Source organism: Manacus vitellinus, unplaced genomic scaffold, assembly GCF_001715985.3.
Source record: "Manacus vitellinus isolate BGI_N305 unplaced genomic scaffold, ASM171598v3 scaffold_19_pilon, whole genome shotgun sequence".
NCBI lineage: Eukaryota > Metazoa > Chordata > Aves > Passeriformes > Pipridae > Manacus > Manacus vitellinus.
This window is the reverse complement of record NW_021939395.1, coordinates 1,187,797-1,215,214: the sequence shown is the minus strand read 5'-3', so window position 1 is coordinate 1,215,214 and position 27,418 is coordinate 1,187,797. Positions and strand designations below refer to the sequence as shown.

Here is a 27,418-nt window from a genome sequence, read left to right as displayed (position 1 = left end):
CCTTGTCCAGAGTCCCTCTCCAGCTCTCTCGGAGCCCCTTTAGGCACTGGAGGGGGCTCTGAGGTCTCCCCAAAACCTTTCCTTGTCCAGGCTGAAGAAGCCAGTTTGGGACTTGTCTCATTTGCTACAACAGGCTGCCACTTCACTCCCCTCTTGAAAGCAAAAACAGGCTCTGAAAAGAAATGCAGGGAAACAAAACCCCAACCCAGAGGAGTGCGAGCCAAGGGCTGACACAACAGAGCAATTTGCGCTTCGGCCTCTCCTCAGCTCCAGCACATCTTATGGCTTTAGGTCTCCCCAGCTGAGGGGAGGAAACGGGAGAGAGTTGCTCAAGAAGCCAAAAGAAACAATAGTGTCCCAGCTCTTCTATTAGTCACCAGAAATCGAGTTATGACTAGACTCAGCAGGGCTCAGAGAAAAGAAAAAGTGGTGACTTCATGCTGGACCAGATTTTAAAATACAATTATTTTTTTTCTTTGCTAGAGACTCCATCACCACTTATTTAAGGTAGAAGGGTGCCAAGAAGAAAGGGGTGGGGGGAGAAAGGCTAAAAACTACATCTAAAAGCAGGACAGTTGCTATTAAAACAGAAAAAGAAATAAAATTTCCTGATTGAATATTTTATTCTTAAACATGACAAACTTCCTCCGAGTGTTCTCACAAGTACTTGTGTCTGCTCTACGCGGCTCAGTGAAGCCTGTAGAAATGTGTTCTGGTTTGCAAAATATTAATTAAAAAGGACAAAACAAAAACCAAAAAAAAATCCCCCCAAAACAAAATACCCCCAACCAAACAGAACGTGCTGTAACAGCAGCAGTACTTTAAGGCAGCCCCCGGCAGGGCAAAGTTACCTCTGGGGTAAGGGCAGGAACTGAAAGGAGCAGAGGCCTGGACCCGGGAACCGGCGTTTTCTTTGGGATTTGGTGGTTTCTGGAATGTGGAGGCAGTTTCCTATCTGCTAAGCCTGCTCTAGTAAGGATTCCTCTTCCTCTTGCACTTCCTGCTTTTGCTTCCAAGCTCTGGGAAGAGGCACTTCCTCGCCTTCCTCGCCCACGCTCCTGAGGATGAATGTAAACACCACGACCCTGCCTCACCCACCTCCCTCCGCACCCGCGGCCGTTCCAGTTCCCACTGGGAAGGCAGGAAACCAGCAGCCCCCTTCCTTGCTCTGGTTAGCGTGCAGAAGCAGGAGTGCCTGGCTGGGACAATTGGGACGGGAGTCTGTCTGCTCCCGCTACCGCCTGGGATGCTCTTGCTAGTGCAACATAAAAGCAGAGACCCACAGCTCTCCCGACAAGCCTCGTGTGAAGATCACAGAGCAGAGTATCAGTGCAGTAATACTTGAAATACTGAGACAAGGCAGACACAACAGCCTTTCTTCCTCACAATGCTTTTGCAACCAGCTTTTTTTTTTCTTTTTTTTTTTTTTTGATCCAAGTCTCCACGCAAGTCACAGAGGACAATTGTGCTTCCTGCATTCACATATAGGAATAAATAGCTCTGGATCAGTTTTCTTTACGGCCGGATTACAGAACCCCCTGAAATACTGATACGCTTATGAACAGCAGCACTGTGCAGTTCTGTGAGCATCCTTGGCCATGCCAAGTTCCTCTAGGATGCTGGTGCATCTCCCAGGCGTATGGCCCCAAAGAAAGTTGTGTGCTTGCTCATGTTGATGGAGATGTCAGCATGGACCATTTTCACAGCGATCTTCTGCCTGGCCTTAAGGAGGCAGACCCCGGCCGTGTAGCAGGTATTGAAGTTGGTCTTGCCGGTCTCAATACTCCGAGTGCATTGCAGAAAGGGCTTTTCATCCACCACCACCTCATAGCTGGCAAAATCTGTGAAGTTTATGTAGTATACCTGATGTGAAGCAGGGAGAAGAAAGGTGTTAGGGAGGGGACTGGTGCACGGGGAGCAAGTCCACATTCCTCTCGGTGTTCCCTGGCTAACGAGCCCCTCCTTGGCTCCAGCACACCTGTGCTCACAGGAGGTTGGCTTGTGTGAGGCAGAAGAACCCCAAGCCAACCAGGAAACTCTTGTATTCCGCTTCAGACTAAGCATGCAAGAATCCATTAATCCATGTGTCCAAGGCTGAGCTACAAATCCTGCTTATTACAGGGAAAATGACCTGCACAGGCCCCAGTGCAGAGCTGTGCAGAGCACCCTGTGTGCTACAAACAGCTTCTCATCCCACAGACAGACAGACACATTTGACTGAAGGCCTCTTGCACTTACCTGGCCAGTCCTGCTTCCCGGTCCCATGAGCCTCCTTTAGTGGTGACAGCAGAACTGCCCTAAGGTGTACTGGGAGCTGCCTCCTGGGTAACTGGACTCGAGGTGCTTCCAGAGGCACAAGCTATTCCAGGGAAAGCGCTCTCCCAACTTCCACAGCTTGGAAGGAAATCACCCTACAGTGTTCCTACTGATTTAACTTCCAGGTCTAGTAACCAAGTCCCTGTGACTTGACTGTTCCTTACTTAACCCTCTCCCACACTGATTCCAAAGAACTGCATGAGGAAGACCTGCCCAAGGAGAAGTCAGTCCCAGGGAACTGCTCCTTCCTGAGAGAGGAAATCCAGCCACTTTGGAGGAATCTGCTAATTCTTCCTAGTCTCACCCTGTGACCTCGGGAACTTCACAAGACTGGATCCCTTTTTTCCTTGATGGACCACAAATGACAAGGCTTCAGAGGCCAAACACTGTGGCAGCAATTAGCATTAGGCTACTTGCATAACAATTATACTTTGGCCCGTGTGGAGTTATTTTTCCTGTCCCCATCCAAATCAGACACATCACCAGTTCCATGGAAGAGCATCTGACATCCACAGCCCACTTTATCTGACTTGGTAAAGTCCCAGTGGAGCTGCCAACTGAGCAGGAGTGATATTAGAGACATGGAGGAAGGTGGAATTTGCTCAGCTGTAGTTGCCACACAGAAACCCTCCTGGCTTGCTAACATCTGCCCCAGAATCAGTTTTTCAGCCCACGGGTGGGTGTTCACCTGAGTGCCCTGGCAGGGGAGAGCCCACGGCTCACACTCCACCTGGCTCAGCGATTCCCATCGGACATTTGTGGGGCACTGGGAGCAGTGTGTTAAATGACAATCCATATCCTGCTTTGGATTTGAATGGGGAGAGGAAATGATGCCTTATTAGCTGCACACTCTATCAGAACACAGCAGTTTCTCTCTTTGTTTAGCCCTTTCTGCAGAAGCAGGTGGGGACATCCATCGTTGGCACCAACCAAGGCGGCAGCGGAGCCATCCCGCTGCTGGGGCATCGTGTGGGATGAGGCCACACGGGAGAGGGGGAGTTACCTGGGCTGGAGTTTGGCCAAACCACCTGGGCCAAGAGCCCTATGTTTGCAGAGAGCGACGTGGCTTCGAAATGACTCCAGACTGCCTGGGGTTGGGCCCTACATTTCTTTTAAAGCACAGAGTGCAGTGTCCTCTCTGCAGGGAGGTTTGGGAGGGCTGGCAAGTGACTGCACAGAGAACTGGAGGATGAGCAAAGGGCACTGGTGGGTGTGGGATGGGGATAACCAATCTCCTGAGGGCGGTGTCACGGCAAAACGTGTGTGAAACCACGTCCTCCCGAGCACACCCCAGCGCTGAAGCGGTTACAAGGACACACAAGCTGTTGGCATTTGGTAGTTGTCTGGAGCCCTCTCGTGGTTCATGCAAGGCTTCCATTGGAACACAAGTATAGGAGTTAGCCTAGGACCGTACTCACTTCTACCTGACTATAGATGAAGTATGTGCCGTCCACCAGTACCTCCAGCTCCCCACTGCGGGCATGCAGCTTAAACACCTTGGGGTTCATAGTGATGCGAGACCAGTCATTGAGGACTCCACCTGAAAGATCTCAGTATGAGAAAATGGCAGTCACTCAGTACCTGTCAGAGGAAAAGCGCAGGAGCACAAAAATACAGTCACACTGCAGGGGTCACACAGCCCGAAGTCAGGGAACTCAGTGGGACAATCCCAGAATTCAAGACTAGGGTGTGATAGCTGGGACTCCTCTCTAGCTCTGATCACACTGCCACTTGCTGGGGACACCCATTTCCTGCAGTGAACAGCATGACTGGGGGACTACTCTCCCTGCCCTCATCTAGGGTCATTCTCCTCATCCTCAAAAACATTCCTTGACTTCCCCATCCCTGACTTTGCCACCAGCATTATCTTAACAAACACTTTGTCATTACGTCTCCAAGGTTTTTAAAAGCCAAAATAACAACAAAGTAGGAGATTGCACCATGTCCCACCCCTAACTGGGTTGGGACATTGTTTTTTGTTTCTTTTCTGCCAAACTTTATATACTTGAAAATTATTCCTGTACCAGCTTGGCTTCCTCACACTCATTGTGCATTAATAGGTGGGATGTATTAGGTATCTTTTTGGAGGGCATCCCCTGCAAGTTGAAATGTGGTGAGTAGGAATAATCAGGAAATTTGCTCCAAAAAGTCATTCTGGAGCTGGACTGCAACAGTAGTGTAGGTGCACTCGTGGACTCAAAAGGTATCAGAAGATTTCTACATGTCAACCCTGTTTCCTACCTCCTCCCCCCTAGAAAAAAAAAATAAAAAGAAGAAAGAATAGTACAAAATAGTGCAAGGGACCAAAAGGTCAGGTATTTATAGATCCACCACCCAGTCCTGGCACTGGGATAACTGACAAGACAAGCACAGCTCTGCTCCCTGGATGGACCCAGGGGACAGACTTTGCTGTGAGCCCTGAACTGAGCCAGCCTCTGTAGGTGCCTCAGTTTATCAGATCCCACTCTTTTCCTCCCTCTCCACTCCCAGCCCCCCGTCCAAGCCCGCCAGGCTGCAGCTGGACAGAATTCCTGGCTCACAGCACCAGATTGTTCCCAAGCAGCAGGGAAGGACACTCACAGGGCATTCCCACTCTTAGACAGCAGCACACCCTCTGTAAACCCTCAGCACTCCCAGTAATAAAGGGATCACTGCTTTCTGAATGCAAGCAAACGGCATCTTTTCCCTCATATTGTTCCCGGGAACGGACGGTTTCCTTTGAGTTTTGGGGAGCTGGAAGCACACTGCCCTATCCAAGGGAAAGTCCAGCTCCCACTCTCATGGCTGCTGAGGGAGAAGCTGCCCTCCCACAGCAGCAGTGGCCAGCCCTTCTCATCCCATGTATCAGGCAGGAATTCATGGACGGGGTCCTGCAGCCCCATCCTGCTGCACCCACCCTTGGGAGTCTGGGATGAGGGGACATGTCCCAGGGCTGTCTGTGCTCCCCAGGGAGCTGCACAAGGGGACTCAGAAAGGGGACGACACATCCAGCTCCTCTCCAGCCCAGCCAGAGCAGGGAGGCAGCAGGAATGAATGAGCCCCAGCTGTTGGCAAAGAGAGCAGGAACTTGAGGAGAACTTGGATGGGGATCCAGGGAGGAGGAGGAGAGCAAGGAGCTGCCTGTGGATGTGAAATGCCTCGGCAGGGCTTGGGATAATGGTCTAAAGGCTGCTGGTGGGGGTGGAGATGCTCAAGGATTCCAGGAAGAGCTGGTGGCCTGGGCACCTTTGTGTCCTCACACCACTGTGCCTTCCCCTGCCTTAAACTACTGGGAAACTGGAGAAACACGTGATAATGGGGATGAGGCAGGACAAGGATACGCTGAGGGATTAAAATGGAATGGGGAGAGGAAAGGTTGGCCATTGAGGGGCTGGGGAACACTGGTGGGACAACAGCAGGTTGGAGGAGGCGCAAAATGTACCTGGAGGTCAGGAGGGAGATTCAGTGGGACAGAATTACTGGGATATACAGGATAGGGATAACCTGGGAGATAAACAGGAGCTCAGGGGAAACAGGAACGGAGACTCTTCTCATGGAGTCTGGGCAGGGGAATTGGACTGTCCTGGGGGATAACAGCAGGGAAAATCTGGGAGCTGTGTTATGGGATGCACTGAGACCTAGATACGAGGCCATGGGTGCAGGGAAAATCTGGGAGCCCTGTTATGGGATGGAATTAGACCCAGGTATGAGGTCACGGGTGCAGGATGAGCCCTTTCCAGTAACCACCAATATCAAGAGATCCTTACCATTCTTCACTTGGATTGCTGAGCCTTGGCCTTGAAGGTGGACCACAGCTGGCTGCAAACACCAAACACAGCATTAGCAAATGTAGCCAGGAAATGTTTACAAAAACCCCTCCCAAGGCTGGGCTTTTTCCTGGGAAGATCAACCCACCTGGATGTCTCTGGAGCCGGCCTTGTCTGTGGCACCTGCAAAAGGCAATTTCATGTTGTTGAAGAAGAGGGTTGAGTGAAGAATCCCACAAGTAAAACTCCTCTTACCCCATAATAACCATTTAAACCCCCACAGAAATAAAACTTCTCTTACCCCATAGTAATCAGTAACCCCCCATTAACAGGAGGAGGACAGCACCACAAGTATGGGGTGCAGGCAGCATTAAAATATACAAAATATAAATATTAAAAACATACAAAAAATACATAAAGAAGACAAATATTCATCCTACATTTCCCTACTTTAATCCTGCATTTCTGTCATCAAAATTAAAAATTCAACCATTATTCAACCAGTTTCCACTAGAAGGAAAAATTGCACAACCCTTTCCCTGCTCTGTGGTGGCCAAAAGCCTCTTGGCTGCCAAGATGACAAGTTTCCCTCTGTAGTAGCTCAGGTCATTCATTGCATCCCAGCTCCACGCTGAAATCTCCCTTCTCTGGGAGCCAAACCCCTATTAAGGAGGAGATGCCTGTGGCAGGATACTGGAGCTGAGGCTTCCTGCTGCTCCTGCCTCTGCTCAGGCAATTAAGGATCACAGAATCCCAGAAATCCAGAGTGGTTTGGGTTGGAAGGGATCTTAAAGATCATCCAGTTCCAACCCCCTGTGGTGGGCAGGGACAACTTCCACAATTTCTGAGATAAAAACTGAGAAGTCTCCAAGTTTTCCCTTGAGCTATGTGGGCTATGGGGTAATAGCTCTGACATCTCTGGAGATGTGTTTATTAATATTAAACTGCTCATGTAGATATAACAAACATTGCTGGTGGGAATGTCCACTAACCTGCATTTTAAGGAGTTATTAAATTCATAGATTTTAGCAAAATAATCACCACACGACTCTGTGGAGAAATAATGTGATCCAGATACAGGGAAATGGAGAAAAATGGAACCAAGAACTGCTGGAGAAAACCATTTTTCTCTGGATGGTAGAGGAGGGAAGGGAAGGTAGGGGTGGCAATCTGCTGTGGTTCCTGCCTTCCAGGTCCTGATGCAAAGAATCATGGAATCACAGACTGGTTTGGGTGGGAAGGGACCTTAAAGCTCATCTCGTTCCACCTCTTGCCACCTTCCACTAGACCAGGTTGCTCCAAGCCCCATCCAACCTGACCCAGGACACCCGAGTCCTGCTCCAGGATGCCATCCCATCACATCCAGACACTCCTCAGGGGGGAACACGGAGCCCTTTTATTCCCGTGTGGCATCTCCCGCGCCGGCGGCGTCCCCAGCTCCGAGCAGAGGAGGGACAGAGCTCTCACCTGAGGGGCCCTGCAGGCCGGGGGGTCCCTGAGGGCCCGGCGGGCCAGGGGGGCCGGGCGGTCCCATGACGGTTGTGCCGGGAATCCCGGGGATGCCGGGAATGCCGGGGGGACCCTGCGGCCCGGGAGGACCTGGCGGCCCTTGGGGACCGTTGGGCCCTGGAGGACCAGCCTTCTTTCCTGGAAAACACAAGGTCAGGTGTTACCTTCTGCACGTGGGGTGGGCTTTGACCTGCAGGGAGCAGCAGACAGGGGATGCCCTCAGGGGCAGCATGTCCCAGAGCTGGTCACGGCCCTACGGCTCTGGGATGCTCTCTGGATACAGTCAGGATGCTCCCCGTGACCCATGGACACTCCAACACACCCAGCCAAGGCTGGAGTGGTAAAGTCCAGGTGACCCACTCCACAGTTTCTCAGTTTTCCGTTTGTTGATGGAAAACAGTGGAAATCTTCCCTACCTGTTACACACTAGGATTAGGAGATGATCCCCACGGCTTGGTCTCCTCCAGAGGGCAGTTCAGAGCTGAGCTGCAGCATTGCCTCAAAATATTTAAATATGTTGGGCTCTGTATGGAGGGGTAAGGGAAGAACTAACCCCACCACGAAGATGGAAGCACTGGGAAATTGTTATAATCATGGAATCACAGGATGGCTTGGGTTGGAAGGGACCTTAAAGACCATCCATTTCCACACCCTGCCCAGTCCAACCTGGCCTTGGACACTTCCAGGGATAGGGCAGCCACAGCTTCTCTGGGAAACCTGTGCCAGTATTTTATAAACCTCATGGAAAAAAACTTTCTTCCTTAAAATGATCCTCAAACACATCACGTGGCCCCAGGAAGAGAAATGGCACAACCACATCAGTAACTACTCATACAAACACAAAGTGGACTGAAACCAGGTCTGCAGGGAAAGCCTGGCATGTCCTCAGCTGATTTTCCAGGTCTCCAACAGAAATTATGTTCTTTTGATGTAGTTATTAAGATGCCAGTTTGTAACAGCTTTTATGCCAAAGCGCATAAATGGAGCAAAATCACTCCAATTGCTGCCACAAGGTCTCCAGTAGGACAGAATTAAACACTTTGCTACATGACAGCAGCAGTTGGGATATGAAATTATGGTTATTGGAATAGTTTCCAAGTACATTTATGTACTTGTTTCTCGACTAATATCCATCTTTGTAATGGGATAAAACTATAAGGAGAAATCCATCTATTTTAGTTAGGACAGGGGTGGAAATCTCTAGGTGGCCATTAGCCAGGAACATGGACACATGGACATCAGCGTGGGACAATTGTGGGGGTAATTTAAACATCCAGAAAACTAAGTTAAAGTAAGGAGGGGTGAGTAAAATAACACTGGTGTCCAAAAAAAGGGAGGGGAAAGGTTTAAGGGGACAAATCTCCACAGCAATATTTCTGTCCAGATCAGCAGCCACGACTTCCAATCCAAGCTGGCCACAATCCAGCCTTCCCCTAATCCAGAGATTTCCTTCCTTGGGCTGATGATATGCCTTGGAATTGGTCACCCTGAATCACACCCATCACCTCTTTCCCCTAAAACACACTGAACTCCTCTCACTCACATCCCTCGATCCAGGCCATCCGAAGGGAGGATCGAACGCAGGGAGCCGGGAATGCTGCTGCTGTCACTCCTGGCTTTCCTTCCCAAGAGGGATACAAATTACAGCTGGTTTAACTCATCTGCCTCAGAAGTCTGGTCTGCTACTAAGGGAGCTGCTGCTTGAGCAGTGAGACAATTGCACATCCCACATTTTCTGTGCGTTCCCCCCCTCCGAGTCATTTCAACTATTTCTCTGCATTAGCAAATCTCACTTATTAAACTCACAAGGCAAAAGATATTTGATTTGTTTGTCTGAGGGGACCCCAGCCTCCCTATCAGCTCTCCAGGGAGGGTCCCAGCACCCAAATCGCAGCCTGCCAAGTCTCCTGGTGTCTGTACTCACATACCAGGCAGGCTCTGAAACGCAGAGCAGGCAGGACCAGGGAGTTCTCCTTAATCCTTGCCCAGCAAACAATAAGCTGTACCTCTAAAAAGAATTAAATGTGACAATACCATAAAATTGAACTATTTTATACAGCTGTACATAATACAGCTCTAGGAGATCTCCCTGCCCCTCTGGAATTGCTCTGAACACCACAGCCATCACTTGTTATTAGCTGGGCTGATTTAATGTGGGTTGAGGGTTTCTGAGCTTTGTTAGGACAAACTCCTCCAACATAAAATTTTATGCTGCTTCTGAGAGTCAGCACAAATGAAGTCTCTAACTGTGGCCTGTTTCCACCTCTCAGCTGTGCATCTGGAGTTTGCATCCAAGGATTAAAGTGATTTGACATGTTATTACAGCAGGACAGACATGGGAAGCTCGGCTGCTCCCGCTGCTGATGGTGGGGATGGAGCAGGAAGGGCTCTTGAGGGACACAGAGAATTGCTGAACAACTAACTGTTCTGTTAATTAAATACACATTAGCTACAACAGGTAGCAAGCAGAGAGTTGCCATTGCAGCTGTTGTCACCTACAACCTGCTGTGAGCTTTTAAAGCACTCCCAGAAGCGTTTGGATGGTTACAAGGGGCAAAACCAGGTAACTGACTGCATTTCCCGGGAACTGAGACTGCAGCACGTTTACGAGGAAAAGCTGATGGAGCAACTCGGATCCTGGGACTCACTCAAGCTCCTGGTAGTGTTAAATGTTCCCCAGGAGTCCTACAGAGACAAGGATGGCATCAGCAATCCGAGAAACACGGGGCTGCCTCCTGAATAACCCAAATCCCAGCAATCCACCAATAGGTGTTAGGAAAAGTGGGATGCAAAGTGTGTCTGTTGGGTTTGGTGGGTGTGAAGGGGACCCCAGGCTCGGGATGAAAGCCAAGGCTGGCAAACAGCAAGTGGCTCCTGATGCTGGTTCATGACTCCATTCTCTAATTACACCATCTTCAGGATTACTTCTATAGAACATAATTAACTTCCTTCAGTGTTAAGGGAAGTTTTAAGGGTGTTGTGGGTGTTATCCCTGCCCTTCCCAGTGCTAGAAGCTGCTTCTGGTTTCTCCTTTGTGTTATCCAAAGAGAACTCACAGCTGGGTGACAAACACAGAAAGGAAAATTAAGTTAAAACTCAAACTTACCCTTTTTCTTGTTTTTCACTGAGCTTGGACCTACAAAGAAAAAAAGAAGAAAACTAGTGAAATTCAGGGATCATTTCAGTGGAGCAAATCCCCATTGCCATTTTATATTCCAAGTGGACAATGGATGAGTTTGTGGCCCATGAAGCTGCACTGGAATGGTCTGAACTGAGAGCAGTAACCCAAATATTAGAGCATCACAGAGTGGTTTGGGTTGGAAGGGATCCTTAAAGATCATCTGGTCCAACCCCCTGCCGACTCCTTGTGAGCCAAGTTGTTTAAAAATAAGAATAAAATACTAAAAAAACACAAAAGCAAAGAATTATTATGAACTGGCTGTTTTGAACAATGGGAACCCAAAGCCCCCTAGCACGAAGAGAAAATATTTATAGTGAAGCTGAGAGAAGACAGAACTTTTTGAGCAGAGGCTGAAGTGTGAAACATGTTCCATTGCTTCCCCAAGAATTAACCACGGATGGGAATGAACTGTAAAATTCCCCAAATATTCCCTCGCTGTTCATCAGTGAAATCCCTCTAAACCCCAGGTTTTAGCACATGTTGATGACTGAAATCACCTTTAACTGAGATAGAATTATAACGAATGGAAGGTAACGAGGTTGCTTTGAGCCTGAGGTGGTGGAGAAAGGCAAATTCCCAACAGAAGTGCCATTTTTCCATGGTTGGTAAAAGGAAAGATGAGGGAAGGATCAGAGAAATACCCGGAAACATCACTGATGCCTTTTTAACTGGAATAATAATTTCCCTACATTATGCTGTTGAGTCATGGGAAAATTATGGAATTATCTATAAAAGGCATTATCTATAAATTTTAGGAAGAAATCCTTCCCTGTGAGGGTGGTGAGGCCCTGGCACAGGTTGCCCAGAGAAGCTGTGGCTGCCCCATCCCTGGGAGTGTCCAAGGCCAGGTTGGATGGGGCTTGGAGGAACCTGGGATAGTGGGAGGTGTCCCTGCCCATGGCGGGGGGTGGAACGAGATGAGTTTAAGATCCCTTACGGCTCAAACCATTCTGTGATTCTATGATTTAAAATACTATTTCTGCTAATCCAATTTTTTTTACAATCTAATTTTTTTTACAATCTTCACACTATTAAAACAGGCAGACGGGACAACACGTGGGTTTCCAGCAATGCCAGGCCCAGATCTCACCAGGAAGCCACACCAGCAGCTCCACCACGAGCAGACAAACTGCAAGACCTAGGCAGGGCAGACGAGCTCCACTTTTTTTGCCATTCCCGAGCTCCACCAGCCCTCGTTGGAGGCACCAGCTGGTTAACAACATTTCCAGCGAGGAGAAAAGAAAAAAAAAAAGTCCTTTAAAAATCCCCCCCTGCCCCCCAGCCCAAGGCAGCGAGAGGGGAGTGCCGCGCCTGTGCCTGCGCAGCCCTCGGAGTCACGAGAGTTTATTTCATGTTCCATATATCACACCATTAGCGCCACGACCAGAGTGAAAGTACAAATAGCTGCGGCCAGCCAGACACATCGGGGCTGCCTGCAACCCATTAGCTTCAAAGATGAATGGGAGGAATGAGAACCACATGGGATGTCAATGTTCGCAGTCCATATTACAACACGCGCATCTGTTCCAGGCACGGCAGAGAGAGATGTTACGGCCCTGCAAGTGAATCTTTCGACAAACACGGGGGATACTCCTGACACGAGGGGGGGGAAAAAACCCCAGCGTTATTAGGCTTGGGAGCTTCTGACTCTCTGGGGTTTGCATCTGTTTGCCTCCCAATAGCGAGGGTGGGGGATTTCATTGCAGCGCGGAGCTGAAGGTTCGACTCGTGGAGCAGAAGACAAAGTTTTGCTCATTTTTGCTCAAAATGAGCTCAATTCATGAGCTCTTGCTCAATTTAGGCCACAATGGTAATAAATTACTGAGTCTGAGAAGCTGAGGGCCACGGAAATTTCAGATCAATGCTCCCTCAGAACAAAAGGTGCTGAGGCGCAAGGCTTAAAAACTTGACTTCATGCACATTATCCAAACACTGATGTGCAGAGGAGAAAAATTATAATTAAAAAATCCTTTCTGCCAGGTTTTCCAGAGGCCAGAACCCAATATTTAAGCAGTAAAGCTTGTTAAATGCTGCAGTGGTTGAACACAAATAATACTGTTATAATATAACGGATGCCCCATCCCTGGAAGTGTCCAAGGCCAGGTTGGACAGGGCTCAGAGCAACCTGGGATAGTGGAAGGTGTCCCTGATCCTGTCCTGATGGGATCTGAAAGCAATCCAAGGCCTCAGCTGCTCCCTGGCACCTCTCTGCCCTTCTTTATAGAAATAACCTTAAGTGCACCTTTCCTGTGTCACCCCCATTCCTCATGAATCCCTTTACACATCCATTAGGAATGTCCTGGAGATCCAGCTCCTGGTGCTGACTGCCGGGATCAAACATGACAGCCACCCAAGCACAGTTATCCTTTTAGACTTCTGCCCTTATTCCCACTAATCCTGCCTTCTTCCAACCCCCTTTCCACATGCTGTCTGCATACCTTTGAGGTCAAACCAGACCCCAGACCCAGGGAAGACCATTCCCCTTCTACATTTCCTGTCTTTCAGCTGAAATTAAATCTACATTTAAACTCTAATTCCTCCCTGAAGGAGCTGTCAGCTCTGTCCACTCCCTTGTTTTAGCTTTGCCAGAGGGAGGGAAGTGGACCAGAACTATTAATACAGAAGAGGACTGGGATAGCAGGGAGGACAGGCTGGATGGCTTTGAAGGATAATAAGCATGGAATGAGGTTCAGTCATACCAAATATATAGTCCTATAAAATATATATACATGGGAAATAATAAACTGCTCTGCTGGATCATGGAGCTCCTCAGGACAACACCTGCACGTGCTCAGTTGCTGTCACTCAGCCAGGCAAGGCAGAAATACAATCCTAGAATGGGAACACCTCTGGAAGACAAGGGGAAATCCTGCTGCCCCTCAGGGAGCGGGTGTGAAAATCCTGGGAGCAACACAGCCAACCCTGATCATCCAAGGCAGAAAGGTGAGCTGAAATGAGAAGAGTTTCACAGAAGGGCTCCTGGGATGGTAAAGAAGTGGTCAAGCAAGCCATCAATGCTGGGAAAGGGTGGAAGCACCGCTGGGAAAGGCTCTGGTGATGGGCACGGAGGGAGAAGACCTGCCAGGGCTTCAAGGACAGCACTGGCACGTCCTCACACGTGTGAACTGCTCTCCAAGACCATCCAGTTGGAAATGAGAAGGCTCCTGAGAAGGAGCACAGGCTTGGAGGGGATCTTCTGTCTCAGAGCAAGAAGTCACTGAAGGGACCTGGTGTCACTGGTCACTGCTGAAATGTCTCTCCAAAGCTTATCAGTCCCTCTGGGAGGTTATTTTTGCCTAACTACTGAAGCTCTGGGGCAGGCTATGGTCTGACTTGAAATGTTTAAGCTACCTGATCTCCTCCTAACATTTATATTCCCTTTCCTTGGATTTCCTGTGGGAAAAGCCTCTGACTCCTGCTGCAGTAACTCAGGTCAGCTCCATCCTCTGCCAGTTGAGTTCTCCATCCCAGGATGGGATTTCCCCAGCCAAGGTGAGAGCAGGAATGCTGCACTCTGGGCTTTGGAGACCCTGGCTTTGAGCAGCATCCCAGAGCTAGACTTCTCCAAAAGCTTATTTTCCACACGTGTTGGGAAATAAAAGGGAAGGATAACAAAAAAGGAGGGAATATCAAGCCAGCAAGAGTGGTAAACTTTGAGGGAAAGGTACAAGCAGGAAAGGACAACTTTATATGATGACAAAACCCCAACCCAAACAGAAGAGCCCCCCTGGAATCCCGCAGAGCCACCACAAGTGGAAGGCTCCAAACAATTCCAAATCACTTCTAGCAGAAGCACAGTGGGTTCAGACACAGACTTCTCACTTTGAGCTGAAGAAAACATTTGCAAGAGATGAGTTTTTGGTGCACAAACCCACAGCTGTGGCCCAGCAAGCAGCAGAAGACATCTAACCATGCTTGAGGGAGCAGGTTCCAGCCCTAGCAGCCCTACCATCTGCTGGACCACTTCCAAGGGCTTCAGAAAAAAAAACCAGATGGTGATGCAACTCAAGGATATTACATGTGACATGTTTTCTCTTATAAAGATTAATAGGGTTTACTCTCCCCCCCCCTCTGATTTCTCTTTCCTCACGCTACACACTGCTATGATTTACTATAAATACAGAAATATCCCAAACTTCTTTAGGACATATGCTGATATAAATAGGATATTAAAAAGCCCTGCATTCCCTTATTAGCTGTGTGTGTGTGGATTAACAAGAAATAGTTCAAATTCCTGCAAAACAGTTCAAACTGGTTTTACTGATGGGAACAGATCTTTGTAATTACACTTATTTTATATAAAACCTATAAAAGGGTGACTATTATAGAAATCAGTCAAACAAAGGACATACCTACAGAGGCTGCTGAATGTGCTTGAATTCCCAGTTGCCAAGAGCAGGATGAAGTCATGCAGTGCCACAACCATGTTTTAGCTGCATCACTCTGTTTAGAACAGACACCAATTGATGTCTTCAAGGTGTTCTTCCAGTTTGGAGAAGGTATGGAGCAGCAAGCACCATTTTTGGGTGTCCATCCATCCTTTGCAGGCCGTGCCAACCTGTTTTCAGAGTTCACTGCTGCCCCCTGGGATTATTAAGGTGTCCCTTGTCTATTTTCCTGGCACTAAGTTATTATGGAATAATCACCGATCTCCTTATTTAAGCACCAGACTGGTCTGGGGTATATGTAAGACCAGATAACTCAAGTGAGTCATCCCTGTTTCCATCACTGTTCTGCCCTGAGAGATGAGAGGGTGGAGATACTGAGAAATTATTTTCATCCCAGGTTACAAACACAATCAGAGACAAAATCCTGGTGATTACTGAGATGTCAGCATCACCCAGAACTGTCACATCACTTCTCAGTCCTTCATAAAATACACATAAAATTGTTAAGTCATAGAGTCACAGAATGGTTTGGGTTAGAAGGGACCTTAAAGCCCATCCAGTTCCACCCCCTGCCATGGGCAGGGACACCTCCCACTATCCCAGGTTGCTCCAAGCCCCATCCAACCTGGACACTTCCAGGGATCCAGGGGCAGCCACAGCTTCTCTGGGTAACCTGTGCCAGGGCCTCCCCACCCTCATAGGGAAGGATTTCTTCCATATATTGAACCTAAATCTCCCCCCTTTCAGTTTGAACCCATTACTCCTTGTCCCACCACTCCAGTTCCTGATGAAGGGTCTCTCTCTGGCACAGGGTGGACTCCATGATCTTGGAGGTCTTTTCCAACCTCAGTGATGCTGTGATTCTATAAATCCTGCCCATCAACCAACCCCTCTATCCCTACTTGACCAATACTAAGGTGAAAAGAGAAGCTCAAGTGTTACCTGAGATTTCGAGTGATGACAAACCTCCTGCTGACGTGGATGTAAATTGTCCCAATGAATAAGATCAAAACCCTCCACTTGGTCAAACCTCCAAAATTCAGTTGTTTCCTTCACAGCAGCAGTGCAGTGACATTCACTTCATTCTCATGGGTAGGAGATATGTAAAGCTTTTCAAATATTTTTAAGCATGGCCTTATTAATGCCAGATTACGGTGGAGTTGGGGAGAGAGGGATGTCAGCTCCCAACACATGCCTAATCTAGAACATGTGCTTTGGGGGAGGTTTGGAACCAATATGTTTTCAACATTTTCAGGAAATTTGGTCTATCCAGATGAAAGCTTCTTGGACCCTACTGAACTATCAGTCAGTGATACAAACACTGGAACAAGAGGAATTTTTTCCCTTTCCCTGAAAAAGAAAGTGCTGCTTTACCAACTCCAGGCAGAAAGGTAACAGGTCTTGAAGAGCAGCTTTGGCATTATTACTCCAGAATATTTAGAAAAGATGATAAATTATAGATCAAGGAAAATATCCCAGAAGTAAAACATATCCTGTGCTACTCCAAACTCCTGGTGTGCCTTGCCAGAGTGGTTTTTTGAGGGGTGGGATAAGGAAGGGAGGTCTTCTGCTAAGTGTGGAGGGAAGATGCTGCCCATACATTCAGGCTGGACCCAAATCAGGGATGTGATGCTCCAGTACAAGACTAGAACTAATTTCAACAAATCTGAATATAGGGAATACATTCTGTAAGAAAACAGAGGGAACTCATTGTACAAAGCAGGGGAAGGATGAAACAGCACTGCCTGATGTGTTCCTGTGTAGGGCAGAGCCCAGGGCCATTCAGCTTCCCTGATTCAGTTTCAATCTTGTTTCAAAACTCTTGGAAATTTGTATGTGAAAAGGCCTTAACGGTCTGTTTCTGGATACATCCAACACTGAGAAGCTCCACAGAAGCACCCTATAAACCAGCACCCCATAAACCAGCACCCCATAAACCAGCACCCTATAAACCAGCACCCCATAAACCAGTGCTCCCTCCTCGTCCTTCCTCCCGCAGCAGTTCCCAGCATGGCCCCCCAGGGACATCCCCCCCTGCTGCTCCACCTGCACAGCACAGACACAGCCCAAAACTTCAGCAGCCTTTGCTCAATGGTTGCCCCATCCCACTCCAGAGTTACAGGCTGCTGAGTCCCCAAAAATGGCTCAGAGCCAACTCATGGCTGACAGTTCTGATTCCCCACCCCTGTGCCAGACTGAGCTGCCCCACACCCAAAGCCAGGCTCCCAAAGCCAGTCTCCTCCAGCCTGGGAGATCAAGGAGAGTTTGCAGCTCATTCTGGGCTCTCCAGAGGCACTCCCTTGGCTACATCCACTTTTTGAGACAATTCTTCAGCTCTTTGATGGACTTTTCCCACATCTCCAGGGGAATTGTCCCACACTGAGGTCACTTCTGGGGCTGCTTGGCCAAAGGGTGTGAGCAGAGCTTGTGCAGGGCTGAGAATCACTTCTCTTGTGGTGGCTTTGGTATAAGAGTGGCCTTGTGCTGCCTCCCTGCTCCCCTCCTTGCATTCCACCAAAGGACAAGCCTCCATCCATGTGTCATGCAGATGAGCAGACGCTGCTCCAGGAGCTCCATGGATCAGTAGCCTGCTCCCTCCCTATTCCTCTGATCCCGTACACCAGACTCCAGTTCAAGCTCATCGGTCTGAAAACACACGGAGAGAAGCCACAGCTCATCCCAAGCCATCCCTGGAGCCCCTGGAGCGACACGAGATGCCAGAGAGCCACAATCTCTCCTCTCAAGCAGCTTCAGATGACACAAGATATTCATCACGGAACAGGGGTTTTTTTGTTGTTGTTGCTGTTGTTGTTGAGAAAAGTTTTTTTTCTCCTGCCAATACTCAGAGATTTTTGCCTGCCTTGACACAACCCAGACTCTTCAGGGAATAACCTGGTCAAGCTGTTAAGGATAGTTGAAAACAAATAAACAGAGATAATGCCAACAGTGACAGCAGGTTGGGATGTAGTTTATCCTGATTTTTACACATATTCAAGGGAAAAAAGTCTGCTTACTGCAGTTCAAGATGATCAGAACTGAAGTGCGAGTAAGAGACAGACCTCAGGGACCATCAGTCTTCAACCTGCTCCAGGTAAAGGTGCCATGCTGAGCAATCCCCCAGCTGGAAAGGACAGAAGAAGGAGGGTGAATGTAGCTGCTCTCATGCATTCAACAGGTTTTTCCACCTTAAAAAGGATGATGGGACTCAAAGGTCATCAGGTGCTGTTTGAAGGGAGGTGCTGGAGCATGTGGAGACCCACCAGCCCTGGGTGTCTCCTAAGGAATGAGGAAAAAAAATAGGTGCAGGATTGTAGAAGAACCAGGCTGGAACAGAAAGTGTCCTATAGAGGTCTGTCACCTCTGCTGTTGTCACCTCTGTCACAGTGCTGGTCCTGTTTAGGGGAAGAGGGCTGGATCCAGTCACTCCAGTTCCTCATCTCTGTTTCTCCAACATCCAGAGCTCTGCTGAAAATCCTTCCTCACTGCTTTCTTGGGCAAGGCTGAGGTGTCCTTACTCACTGCAATGGGAATCACTTCATAGGACACAAAGAACAACCAAGCTGATTCATCTCCTCCACCCCATCCAGATCCACCCTGGGATCGGTGGCAAGGCACCAGGACAACCTGCTGGTACCATGAAGGCTCTAAAAAACCATCTCCAGTCTCTGCTGAGTAGGTGCAAGGACACCACAGCACAACTGTGGTCACGAGCAAAGAGAAAATCCTGCTCCCAATTAACTACAGAGCCACTGTTGCTGGCAAACTAACACTGCACTGCCTCCTCAAAAACACAAAAAGCCAATCAAACATAAATCCCCACCCTTCTCAACTCGCTCCCACATAATCAGTCCCAGCCAAGTTCCTGGGGTTCACACCAGAACCTGTGGCCTTCATATTTCATTTTCCACACTCTCGTTGGCTATGGAAGGAGATGATGTGCCTTTTGTTTCCCTTCAGGCGTTTAGGTTGGATTCCAAGCACTGGGTCCTTAAGCAGAGCTGACAAACAACAGCACTATCTCAAGGCTTTTTTTGGCTCTGGCTGGACTCACAAGGCTGATTTTCTATACACCACTGCACCCTATTGCTTACTTTATCAATCCCACATATTTGAACCCAACAATTTAAAGCGTGGTATTACAGCTGTGTTTTTATTTTGTTTGTTTTATTCGGTTGTTGCTTAACACAAAACACTCTGACATTTTTAGTCACATCCCACTAAGATAAACAACTAACATATGTCATGAATTCCAGCAGAAATGATTCCCAAGTGGTGCTGCAGCAAGGTTTTAACCCGGCCTATGAGAGGCTCTCCCAGATTGTTTGCTGGATGTCTGAAATGCGCCCTTCCCACCACGGGTATCCATAAGGAATCGAGGGCAGGTGGGAGGAAATCTCTTGGACTGCCTCATCCCTGCAGAACTTGACATGTTTTTTCTCCTTCCCATACGTAATTCTGCCTAATTGGATGGAAAACCTCTGTAGTGTTGAGCAGCTGCCTGGGAACTGATGGTTTAATTACACGGAACAGCGTGGAATTTATATCCAAGGATCTGTCTGTGTGCACCCACATGCACTCCTGTGTGGATGAGTCTGAAAAGGGGGGAAAAGAAGGGGAAAAAAAGGGGGAAAAGGGGGGAAAAAGAAGGAAACCCAAGAGAGACCCCACCACTCTTGGGAAGATTGGATGAATTAGAAAAGGGGGGAAAAGAAGGGGAAAATAAGGGGGAAAAGGGGAAAAAAAGAAGGAAACCCAAGAGAGACCCCACCACTTTTGGAAAGGTTGAATGAATTTGAGAAGGGGAAGAAAGAAGGGGAAAAAAAGGGGGGAAAAGGGGGAAAAAGAAGGAAACCAAAGAGAGACCCCACCACTCTTGGGAAGACTGGATGAATTAGAAAAGGGGGAAAAACAAGAGGAAAAAGAAGAGGAAAAAAGGAGGGACAAAAAGGAGAGGGGAAAAATGAGAAGGAAAAGGGAGAACAAGGGGGGAAAAGGGGAAGCCCAAGAGAGATGCCCCCCACACTCATAGAAAATTGGATGAATTTTAAAAGGGGGAAAAAGAAGAGACAAAAAGGGGGAGAAAAGGCAGAGAAAAAGGAAACCCAAGAGAGGCCCCACCACTGTTGGGAAGCCCAAGTGAATTCCCTGCAGCAGCTGGGACATGGGGAAGCACTGCCTGGCTCAGCCAACTCCTGTATTTGTCCATCCAAACCCATGAAGGGACTGCCCCAAACCCTGCTCATGGGAGCGGGGTCAGACACGGCTCCAACAGTGTCTCCATAGATCACAGCCAACAAAGCCCTCCTGAAAACAGGCAGCCCCACACCTCATTCATCCAGTCCAACTCCCTGTCCAGGCAGGGTCACCTGGAGCAGGTGACACAGGGACACATCCAGGTGGGTTTGGGACGTCTCCAGAGAGGGAGACTCCACACCCTCCCTGAGCAGCTGTTCCAGGGCTCTGCCACCCTCCATGGAAAGTTCTTCCTCACATTGAGGTGGAACTTGTGGTGGTTTAGTTTATGGCCACTGCTCCTTATCCTGTCGCTGGGCACGACTGAACACAGCCTGGCCCCCTCCTCTGACACCCCACGGATCAGTGACATCCCCTCTCAGTCCTGCCTCCAGAGAAACAAGCTTATTCAGCCCAAAACCTGCAGGAGGAGGCTTCCTGCAGTCGCTGGGGCAGGATCCCAGTGGGAGCTGCCACACTTGCCTGCTGGGAAGGTGGATGTGATCCAGCTCTGCACCGGCTCCTCGGCTTAGAGCCACCGGATGGGCTCGGAGCACGTGCTGAGCAACTCGTGCCTGCCCACAGAGCCCTCCCTGGATGTGGCCAGAGCTGGTTTATGCACAGAAACCCCAGCTCAGCTGCACGTGCCCCAGCAAACAGACAGTGGAGCCTCTGAGGCTGCGGGCAGGGCTCGGCAGCACCGGAGGAGCTGAGCCCTCGCAGTGCTCGGTGCCCACGGGGCTCAGCTGCAGCCACATTCCTGCCCCGCCGGAACATCTGCTCCCCTCTCCTTAGCCCCGGCCCTGTTTTGTAACACAAGAAACTATCTGAGATTCCTGAAGTTCAGTGTTTGACCCCAGGCGTTCCGAAAAGCCCCGGTTTTCAGAAGTGGAATTCAGACGGAATCACCAGTCACTTCTAATAACGCCGGGCCCTGTGCGACGCGCAGCTGTGGGAAGGGCTGGGGAGTTCACTTCAAGTTTCAGCACAGCCTGTGGGAGCACCCAGGATCCATCAGGACAGCTCTGCGTCCACCCACAGGTGCAGTCAGTGCAACTGTCTGAAAATGCCACCGAGGGGACACTGAGCAGAGAATTCCTTCTCGTCTCAAGCCTCCTGAATATCCCCAGCAACTCAAACTCTTCCAGTGGCCACCCCGCCGCCTTATCTGAACCAGACAGGAGGTACCAGGGAAGGACAAACACCCCCCCCGAAGGAGCTCCACGGATGCAGCACCTCATCACAGCCTCACAAACATCCAAATAATGAAGCAGGGTTTCTTCTGGAACAATCCAGATCCCAGCTGGAAGGGCTAGAGAAGAGGCCAGGAGGCAAACGGAGGTTGCAGATGGGTCAGAACACACTGATCACTGTGAACCCTGTGAGCCAGGACAATTCCTCATCCCAGCCACCATGCAATTGGACTTGTACCTCTCCCAGCAAGTTAATTGCTTTTTATATTTAACATCCAACTGGGACAGCAACATAGCAGAGGTCAGTGAGGAATTCTGGACTCCAGCAGTTCACAGAATCATGGAATGGTTTGGGTGGGAAGAGACCTTAAAGATCATCCAGTTCCACCCTCTGCCAGGGGCAGGGACACCTTCCACTACACCAGGTTCCTCCAAGCCCTGTCCAACATGGCCTTGCACACTTCCAGGGATGGGGCAGGCACAGCTTCCCTGGGAATTTGTGCAAGTGCTGTCACAGAGCTGGAACCAGCACCTAAACATCGCTCTGGGAATTAAGGTACAAAACCTTATACAAATCCCTGTTATCATAAGCCTGGGAACAACACGTGGATAAGGCTCTGTAAATAAACTGCAGCCTTAATTTTATCACAGTAGTAACAAATACTGACAGCAACGCCCCAGGAAAGGGATGAAGATCGTCCCCAAGGACTCAGACATCATCAGAATCCCCCCCTTTCTCCCGCTCAGGGGGAAATCACAGGGAAGTTCTGGGGGAGATCAGTCAGAGTGAGCACTCCGTGGTGAGCCTTCCTTTTGGGAGCGTCTCCCGCGCTCCAGGATCCAGGAAATGTTCTGTATTTACTGCGTGCTCATCACCATGGTTTCGCAGCACAATGAGGCTCTATCGCCCTGCATCCATCTGCGTTTCTGGGAATGCCGGGGCTCTGGGAATTGCACGGGGCCGACACAAAGGCACCGATTGTTCTGGAGGCAGAGGGACGAACCTGCCCTTTCCACAGGAGAGGAAGCCGGCAGGAAAAGTCGCTATTGTGATCTGGATATCAAAAAAATAAGGGGAAAAAAAAAGTCCCATTGCATGGTGGGCACTGCCAGGTTGGGAAGGGGGATGGCTGGGACATGGCACCTGCAGGATCGGGGCAGTCCAGCAGGAGCCAGGCACCTCCAGCCAGGCTCAGGAATCAACTACCTGCTAAACCATCCAAAAGCCATCCTAAAAGCCAGGCTGGCATCAGCTACCTCCTAAACCACCCAAAAAACATACAAAAATTAACCTAAAACCACCCTTAAACCATCCTAAAATCACCCTAAAACCACCCTAAAAAGCAAGGCTCTGGCATCAGCTACCTGCTATCCAAAAAGCATCCCAAGACCACCCAAAGATCATCCTAAAACCATCCTAAACCCGCCCTAAAACCACCAAGTGACTCCTAAGAGGGTGAAACTCTGGACCCAGGTAGGTGGTGCCTCACTTTCAAAGCTCCAGGTAGAAGCAGGGATTGGGAGGAGCTTCTCCTCCCCCAGAATTTATTTTTCCTTTCAACCAAAAGCCTTTTGCAGCACTGAAGCCCTCGAGTTCTCCTCCAGGACTTTCCTCAGCAGGAAGAACTGCCAAAGTAGTAGGAACCAAATTGTTGTCAGCTTAAGGACAGCCATCTGCTCAGCCTCTTCCCAGCTGCCCTGCTTCGAATCAAAGCCTGGATAACAATCCCTCATGTTTCTCACCAAGCTCAGTACGAAAAAATCTAGGAAGGGGGAAAAAAAAAACCCAAACCAACAACTCCAAACCCAAAAAGCAAAAAACCCAGAAACCAGGAAAGCAGCCTGGCAGGGATCTAACTGGGAACAGAGATGAAAGTAGGAGAAAAAGAAACTATTTTTTTTGTTTAAAACAATGTTTTTTAAAGAGTCCTATTGACATCTGCTTTGTAAATGCTCTGTCATTATTTATAACCTCAAGAGCACGGAATTGTCTCTGTAGTTACAACCATGCTACTCCCAGATTTTGGCTTTGTTAGCAAAGAGCAGCAGCATTTTTACTGACACTCTGGGAATTGAGATCTAACATTTCATACCCAGTTTATTTAAAAGTGGACTAATTTAACATTCTTGATGGTTCCTTTTAGCACAACTGTTGCTAATTAGCAGCTCCGGAATGATTTGTTCATCTGGGAGCAACAGAGGTTCCACAGCAGCATAAATACACCAGGGCAAAAGGGAAGGAGGGGGAGAGGGGAAAATGAAGGAGAGGCGTTGGAGAGAGTCAGGTTTTAGGGAACTAAAGGGAATTACGTGACAGGTGGAGTTGGCAACACAGAGGAGAAAAAAACAGTAAAAATAGAGAGAGTAAAAGGGATAATCCTGGTCCTTGAGGAGCAGGAAAAACTCGTGGTAGATTTTAAAGCTGAGCAAATGTTGGGTTTGATGCCACAGACAGGAAAGTGGCTTTAAGATGATGATCCCAGGACTGGGACAGGCATCAGCCCCCAACGATGCCCCACAGTGTCCCAAGGCTGGATGGACAGATGGACAGTGGGGTGGGAGCCAGGCCGGCACCTCGGCCAGGACATGACCCTGACTGCTCTAACTGGCTCCAGGGCACCATGTGTGGGGGACACAAACCAAAATGAAGCAAACACCATCATAAAACATGTCAGGCGGGTCAGAGGGCTGAAACCACAGTCCTTGAAGGAGGAGCCCCTGGAATACCGGAGTCATGTTTGGGAGTGACAGGATCCAACCGATGGCTTTGCACTGTCTCACGCAATTTTTCTTGGGTTTTTTAACAAAGAGGTGCCAAAGCAGCTTTGCTGCTCGTGGCCTCCCACGTTCCATCCCTGTGGCTCTGTGCTCTGGGCACAGCCATCACTCTCCTCTGCCCATATGGAACCAGCTCTGCCCTGTCCCAAACCCTCCTTTTTCACAGCAGAAGACTTGAAAGCAAATTCTCCTACAGAAAAAGCTTTTAGGGGGGAGAAACCAGGTTATTTCTGATGTTCATAAGTCATCAAAGGCAGCCTGTTGTGGGTACCAAGATGAGCAGGACTGGAAGAGCCGGGAAGGGGACGGAGCAGCCTCCCTCCAACCATGGCTTACAAGCTTGGATCACTTTGGTCTTTCACTGCACGTGTGAAAGGACTTGAAAGTTCATAAAATTAATTCCAGACAAATATTAGCGAGGCCTCAAGTGGAAAGCACATCTCCTTCCTTCTGGGAATTTATAGTTCATCCACTTTTATCTTCTGGAGGCTCTTTGGAGATCAAAGATTTGATCGACTTTCCCTTTGCAAAACTCACGGAGAAAACGGTGTTATCAGTGCCGTGACATGACTTTATTTATTAGTGTAATGATTCATTGCCCTGCTCCAACACCAAGATTCCTTCACGTAGGTCTAAAACAAACAGCACAAGTTCCCCAAGGACAGGCTCTGCTTGTTTATTGATTTCACGGTTGTTGCAAGGTCACTCCCTGCCCTGACAGCTCTCACTTGTTAAGTGCAGCTCTACCCAATAAAACCACCAGGGACAAACAGGAGGCAACCAGTCGCCAAAGCCATGAGGAACACGACCTGTCCCTCTGGCAGTTTTCCCATGTCTAGCAGCTATGGGGTCAAAATCCCTAATTTACAAAAAGATACAGATAAGAATTTCAGAATCACTGAGGTTGGAAAAGCCTTCCAAGATCATCAAATCCACCCTGTGCCCAACCCCTACCTTGTCCCCCAGCCCTGAGCACTGAGTGCCATGTCCAGTCCTTCCTTGGACACCTCCAGGGGTGGGGACTCCACCACCTCCCTGGGCAGCCCCTTCCCATGCCTGACCACCCTTGCCATGAGGAAATTCCTCCTGATCTCCAAACCTGACCTCTCCCCTCGCACAGCTTGGACAGGCCATTCCCTCTTCCTCCTGTTCCCTTGTTCCCTGGAGCCAGAGCCCGACCCCCCCGGCATCCCCCCTCCTGTCAGGTTAGTTGCAGCAGAGCAGAAAGGTCCCCCCTGAGCTTCCCTTTTCTCCAGCTGAGGCCCCCCCAGCTCCCTCAGCTGCTCCTGCTGCTCCAGCCCCTTCCCCAGCTCCCTTCCCTTCCCTGGACTGGATAAGTGGTGGAAGTGCCCTGCATTTCTGGAGCGACTCAACTCTGAGCATCCAGAGAACGTAAAGGAAATCTGGGAAAGGAATGCCAGTCATAAGAGGACGACACATTTCCAACCAAGCACAAGGATGATGAGCAAAGCCCTCGTTAGACACCGACTCTCAGCATCTCCCTGTCCCCTGCAGCGTTTCTCTGCACATCTGGCAGTGCAGAGGCAGCCTGAGGGACGAGGCTGATCCCTCCCAACATCTGCCGGCAGCGCTCCATCGGCACCGCTCGCATCCAGTGGGAACTTGCTACCGACACAAGCGGCTGGTGAAGACACTGGGACAGATTTCAAGGAGCCGCTGGAAAAGGACCCGGATCCTGCCTGAGCCACGTGAGCACCAGAGCAACACCAGCCCCGGAGATGATGGACCACACGGAGCTGGAACCACTCAGGGAGTCTGTACCAAATGCATCATACTTGTCAGCGTTCCGGGGAAGAGGAATCCAGGGAGTTTCACCAAGTTTTTTCTTGGAGCAGAGCCACAGGGAAATGCTTTTCCACTGTGAAATCGCGAGGGTTTCAGGGGAGATGGGAAACTCATGGAGCTGGACAGGAAAACTATCGACAGCCAAGAGGATTATAACATAGTCAGGCCTCGGGCTTAGCAGGCACCCAGCCACACACAGACCACTGCTGCAGCATTCCCTTCCCCACTGTCCCTGGCATCCAGTCCTTTCTCCTCTCCATATAAAAGGGCACCTGTGCTTTCCTGCAGTTGGCAACCACGGGAGCTCTTCCAGGAGGAAATGCTCATGTCTTAGGGTTACAACAATCACAAAAATACAGAATGGGAAATTAAATCCCTCACACTGAAACCAGGTACCTTTCCACTCTTCTAATCCAACTCTGACTTCCCTTCACATGGGCTTTCAACCCACCTGAGACTCCACTGCATTGCAAAACCCCCTTAGAGCAGTTACCATTTCATGATCCAGATGTTCCCAGCTGTTTGTTGGATTATGAATAGCTCCTTGATGACTTCGAGCAGAGACAGGTGTGCAGAACAACAAATAAAGGCATAAAAGTACAAATTACTGCCTAAAACGAGCACAGAGCTCGCTGTCAGAGGAGTCAAGGACGGAATTCCTAAGCAGCATTAATTCACACCAAATCACCTGACCTACAGTTGCAGAAATCAGAACTCCTGGAATTCCTCATCTGGAAGGGAACCAAAATCAGAGAGAAGCTGAGCAGGACTCACCGTCGGGCCCTTCGCTGCCTTTACTCCTTTTATTCCGGCGGACACGTCTCCCTTCTTCTCCAACGTGCAGCTTTTCCTCGGGGTGAAAGAAGTTCAGCAAGGCCAGCTGGAAGAGAAAGGACAAGTCCAAGCATTTTTGAAGGGCTGGTTTAGCTGAGAAGAGAGATTGGAGTCTGAACACCAAACCCATTCCATCAGGGATAGAGTGGGAGAGCCAAGGGAGATGTGAGGTGGCTGCTCAGGCATGCTCAGCTCATCCCAAGCAGCTGTGTCCCCTTGGAAGCAGTGTAAGACTTGGGGAAACTCAACCTGAGGGGTTTCAGCAGGGAGAATCCTTCCCTGACAAATGGGGGGGCTGCAGGACAGGGACACAAGGAGATCTATACTGGAAATAATGAAACACACTAAAGGCCGACATGATCATTTCTAATTATTCCCTGCAAAACTGGCTCAATCCTGGAGCTCTTTCACCAGCATTACTCACTGCCAGTAAGT

The 27,418-nt window shown here is 49.2% G+C and overlaps 1 protein-coding gene across 1 annotated transcript in view; it reads right to left on the bottom strand.

The window, feature by feature from the left end:
* Nucleotides 1-604: 604 nt before the first annotated feature.
* Nucleotides 605-27,418, bottom strand: part of EDA (ectodysplasin A) — a 65,162-nt gene continuing 38,348 nt past the window's right edge. Inside the window, 7 exon segments of the mRNA XM_029959121.1 lie at nucleotides 605-1,863; nucleotides 3,735-3,865; nucleotides 6,063-6,114; nucleotides 6,211-6,245; nucleotides 7,530-7,709; nucleotides 10,678-10,707; nucleotides 26,924-27,029. Coding sequence (XP_029814981.1) covers nucleotides 1,612-1,863; nucleotides 3,735-3,865; nucleotides 6,063-6,114; nucleotides 6,211-6,245; nucleotides 7,530-7,709; nucleotides 10,678-10,707; nucleotides 26,924-27,029 — 786 coding nt within the window. The 3' untranslated portion in view covers nucleotides 605-1,611.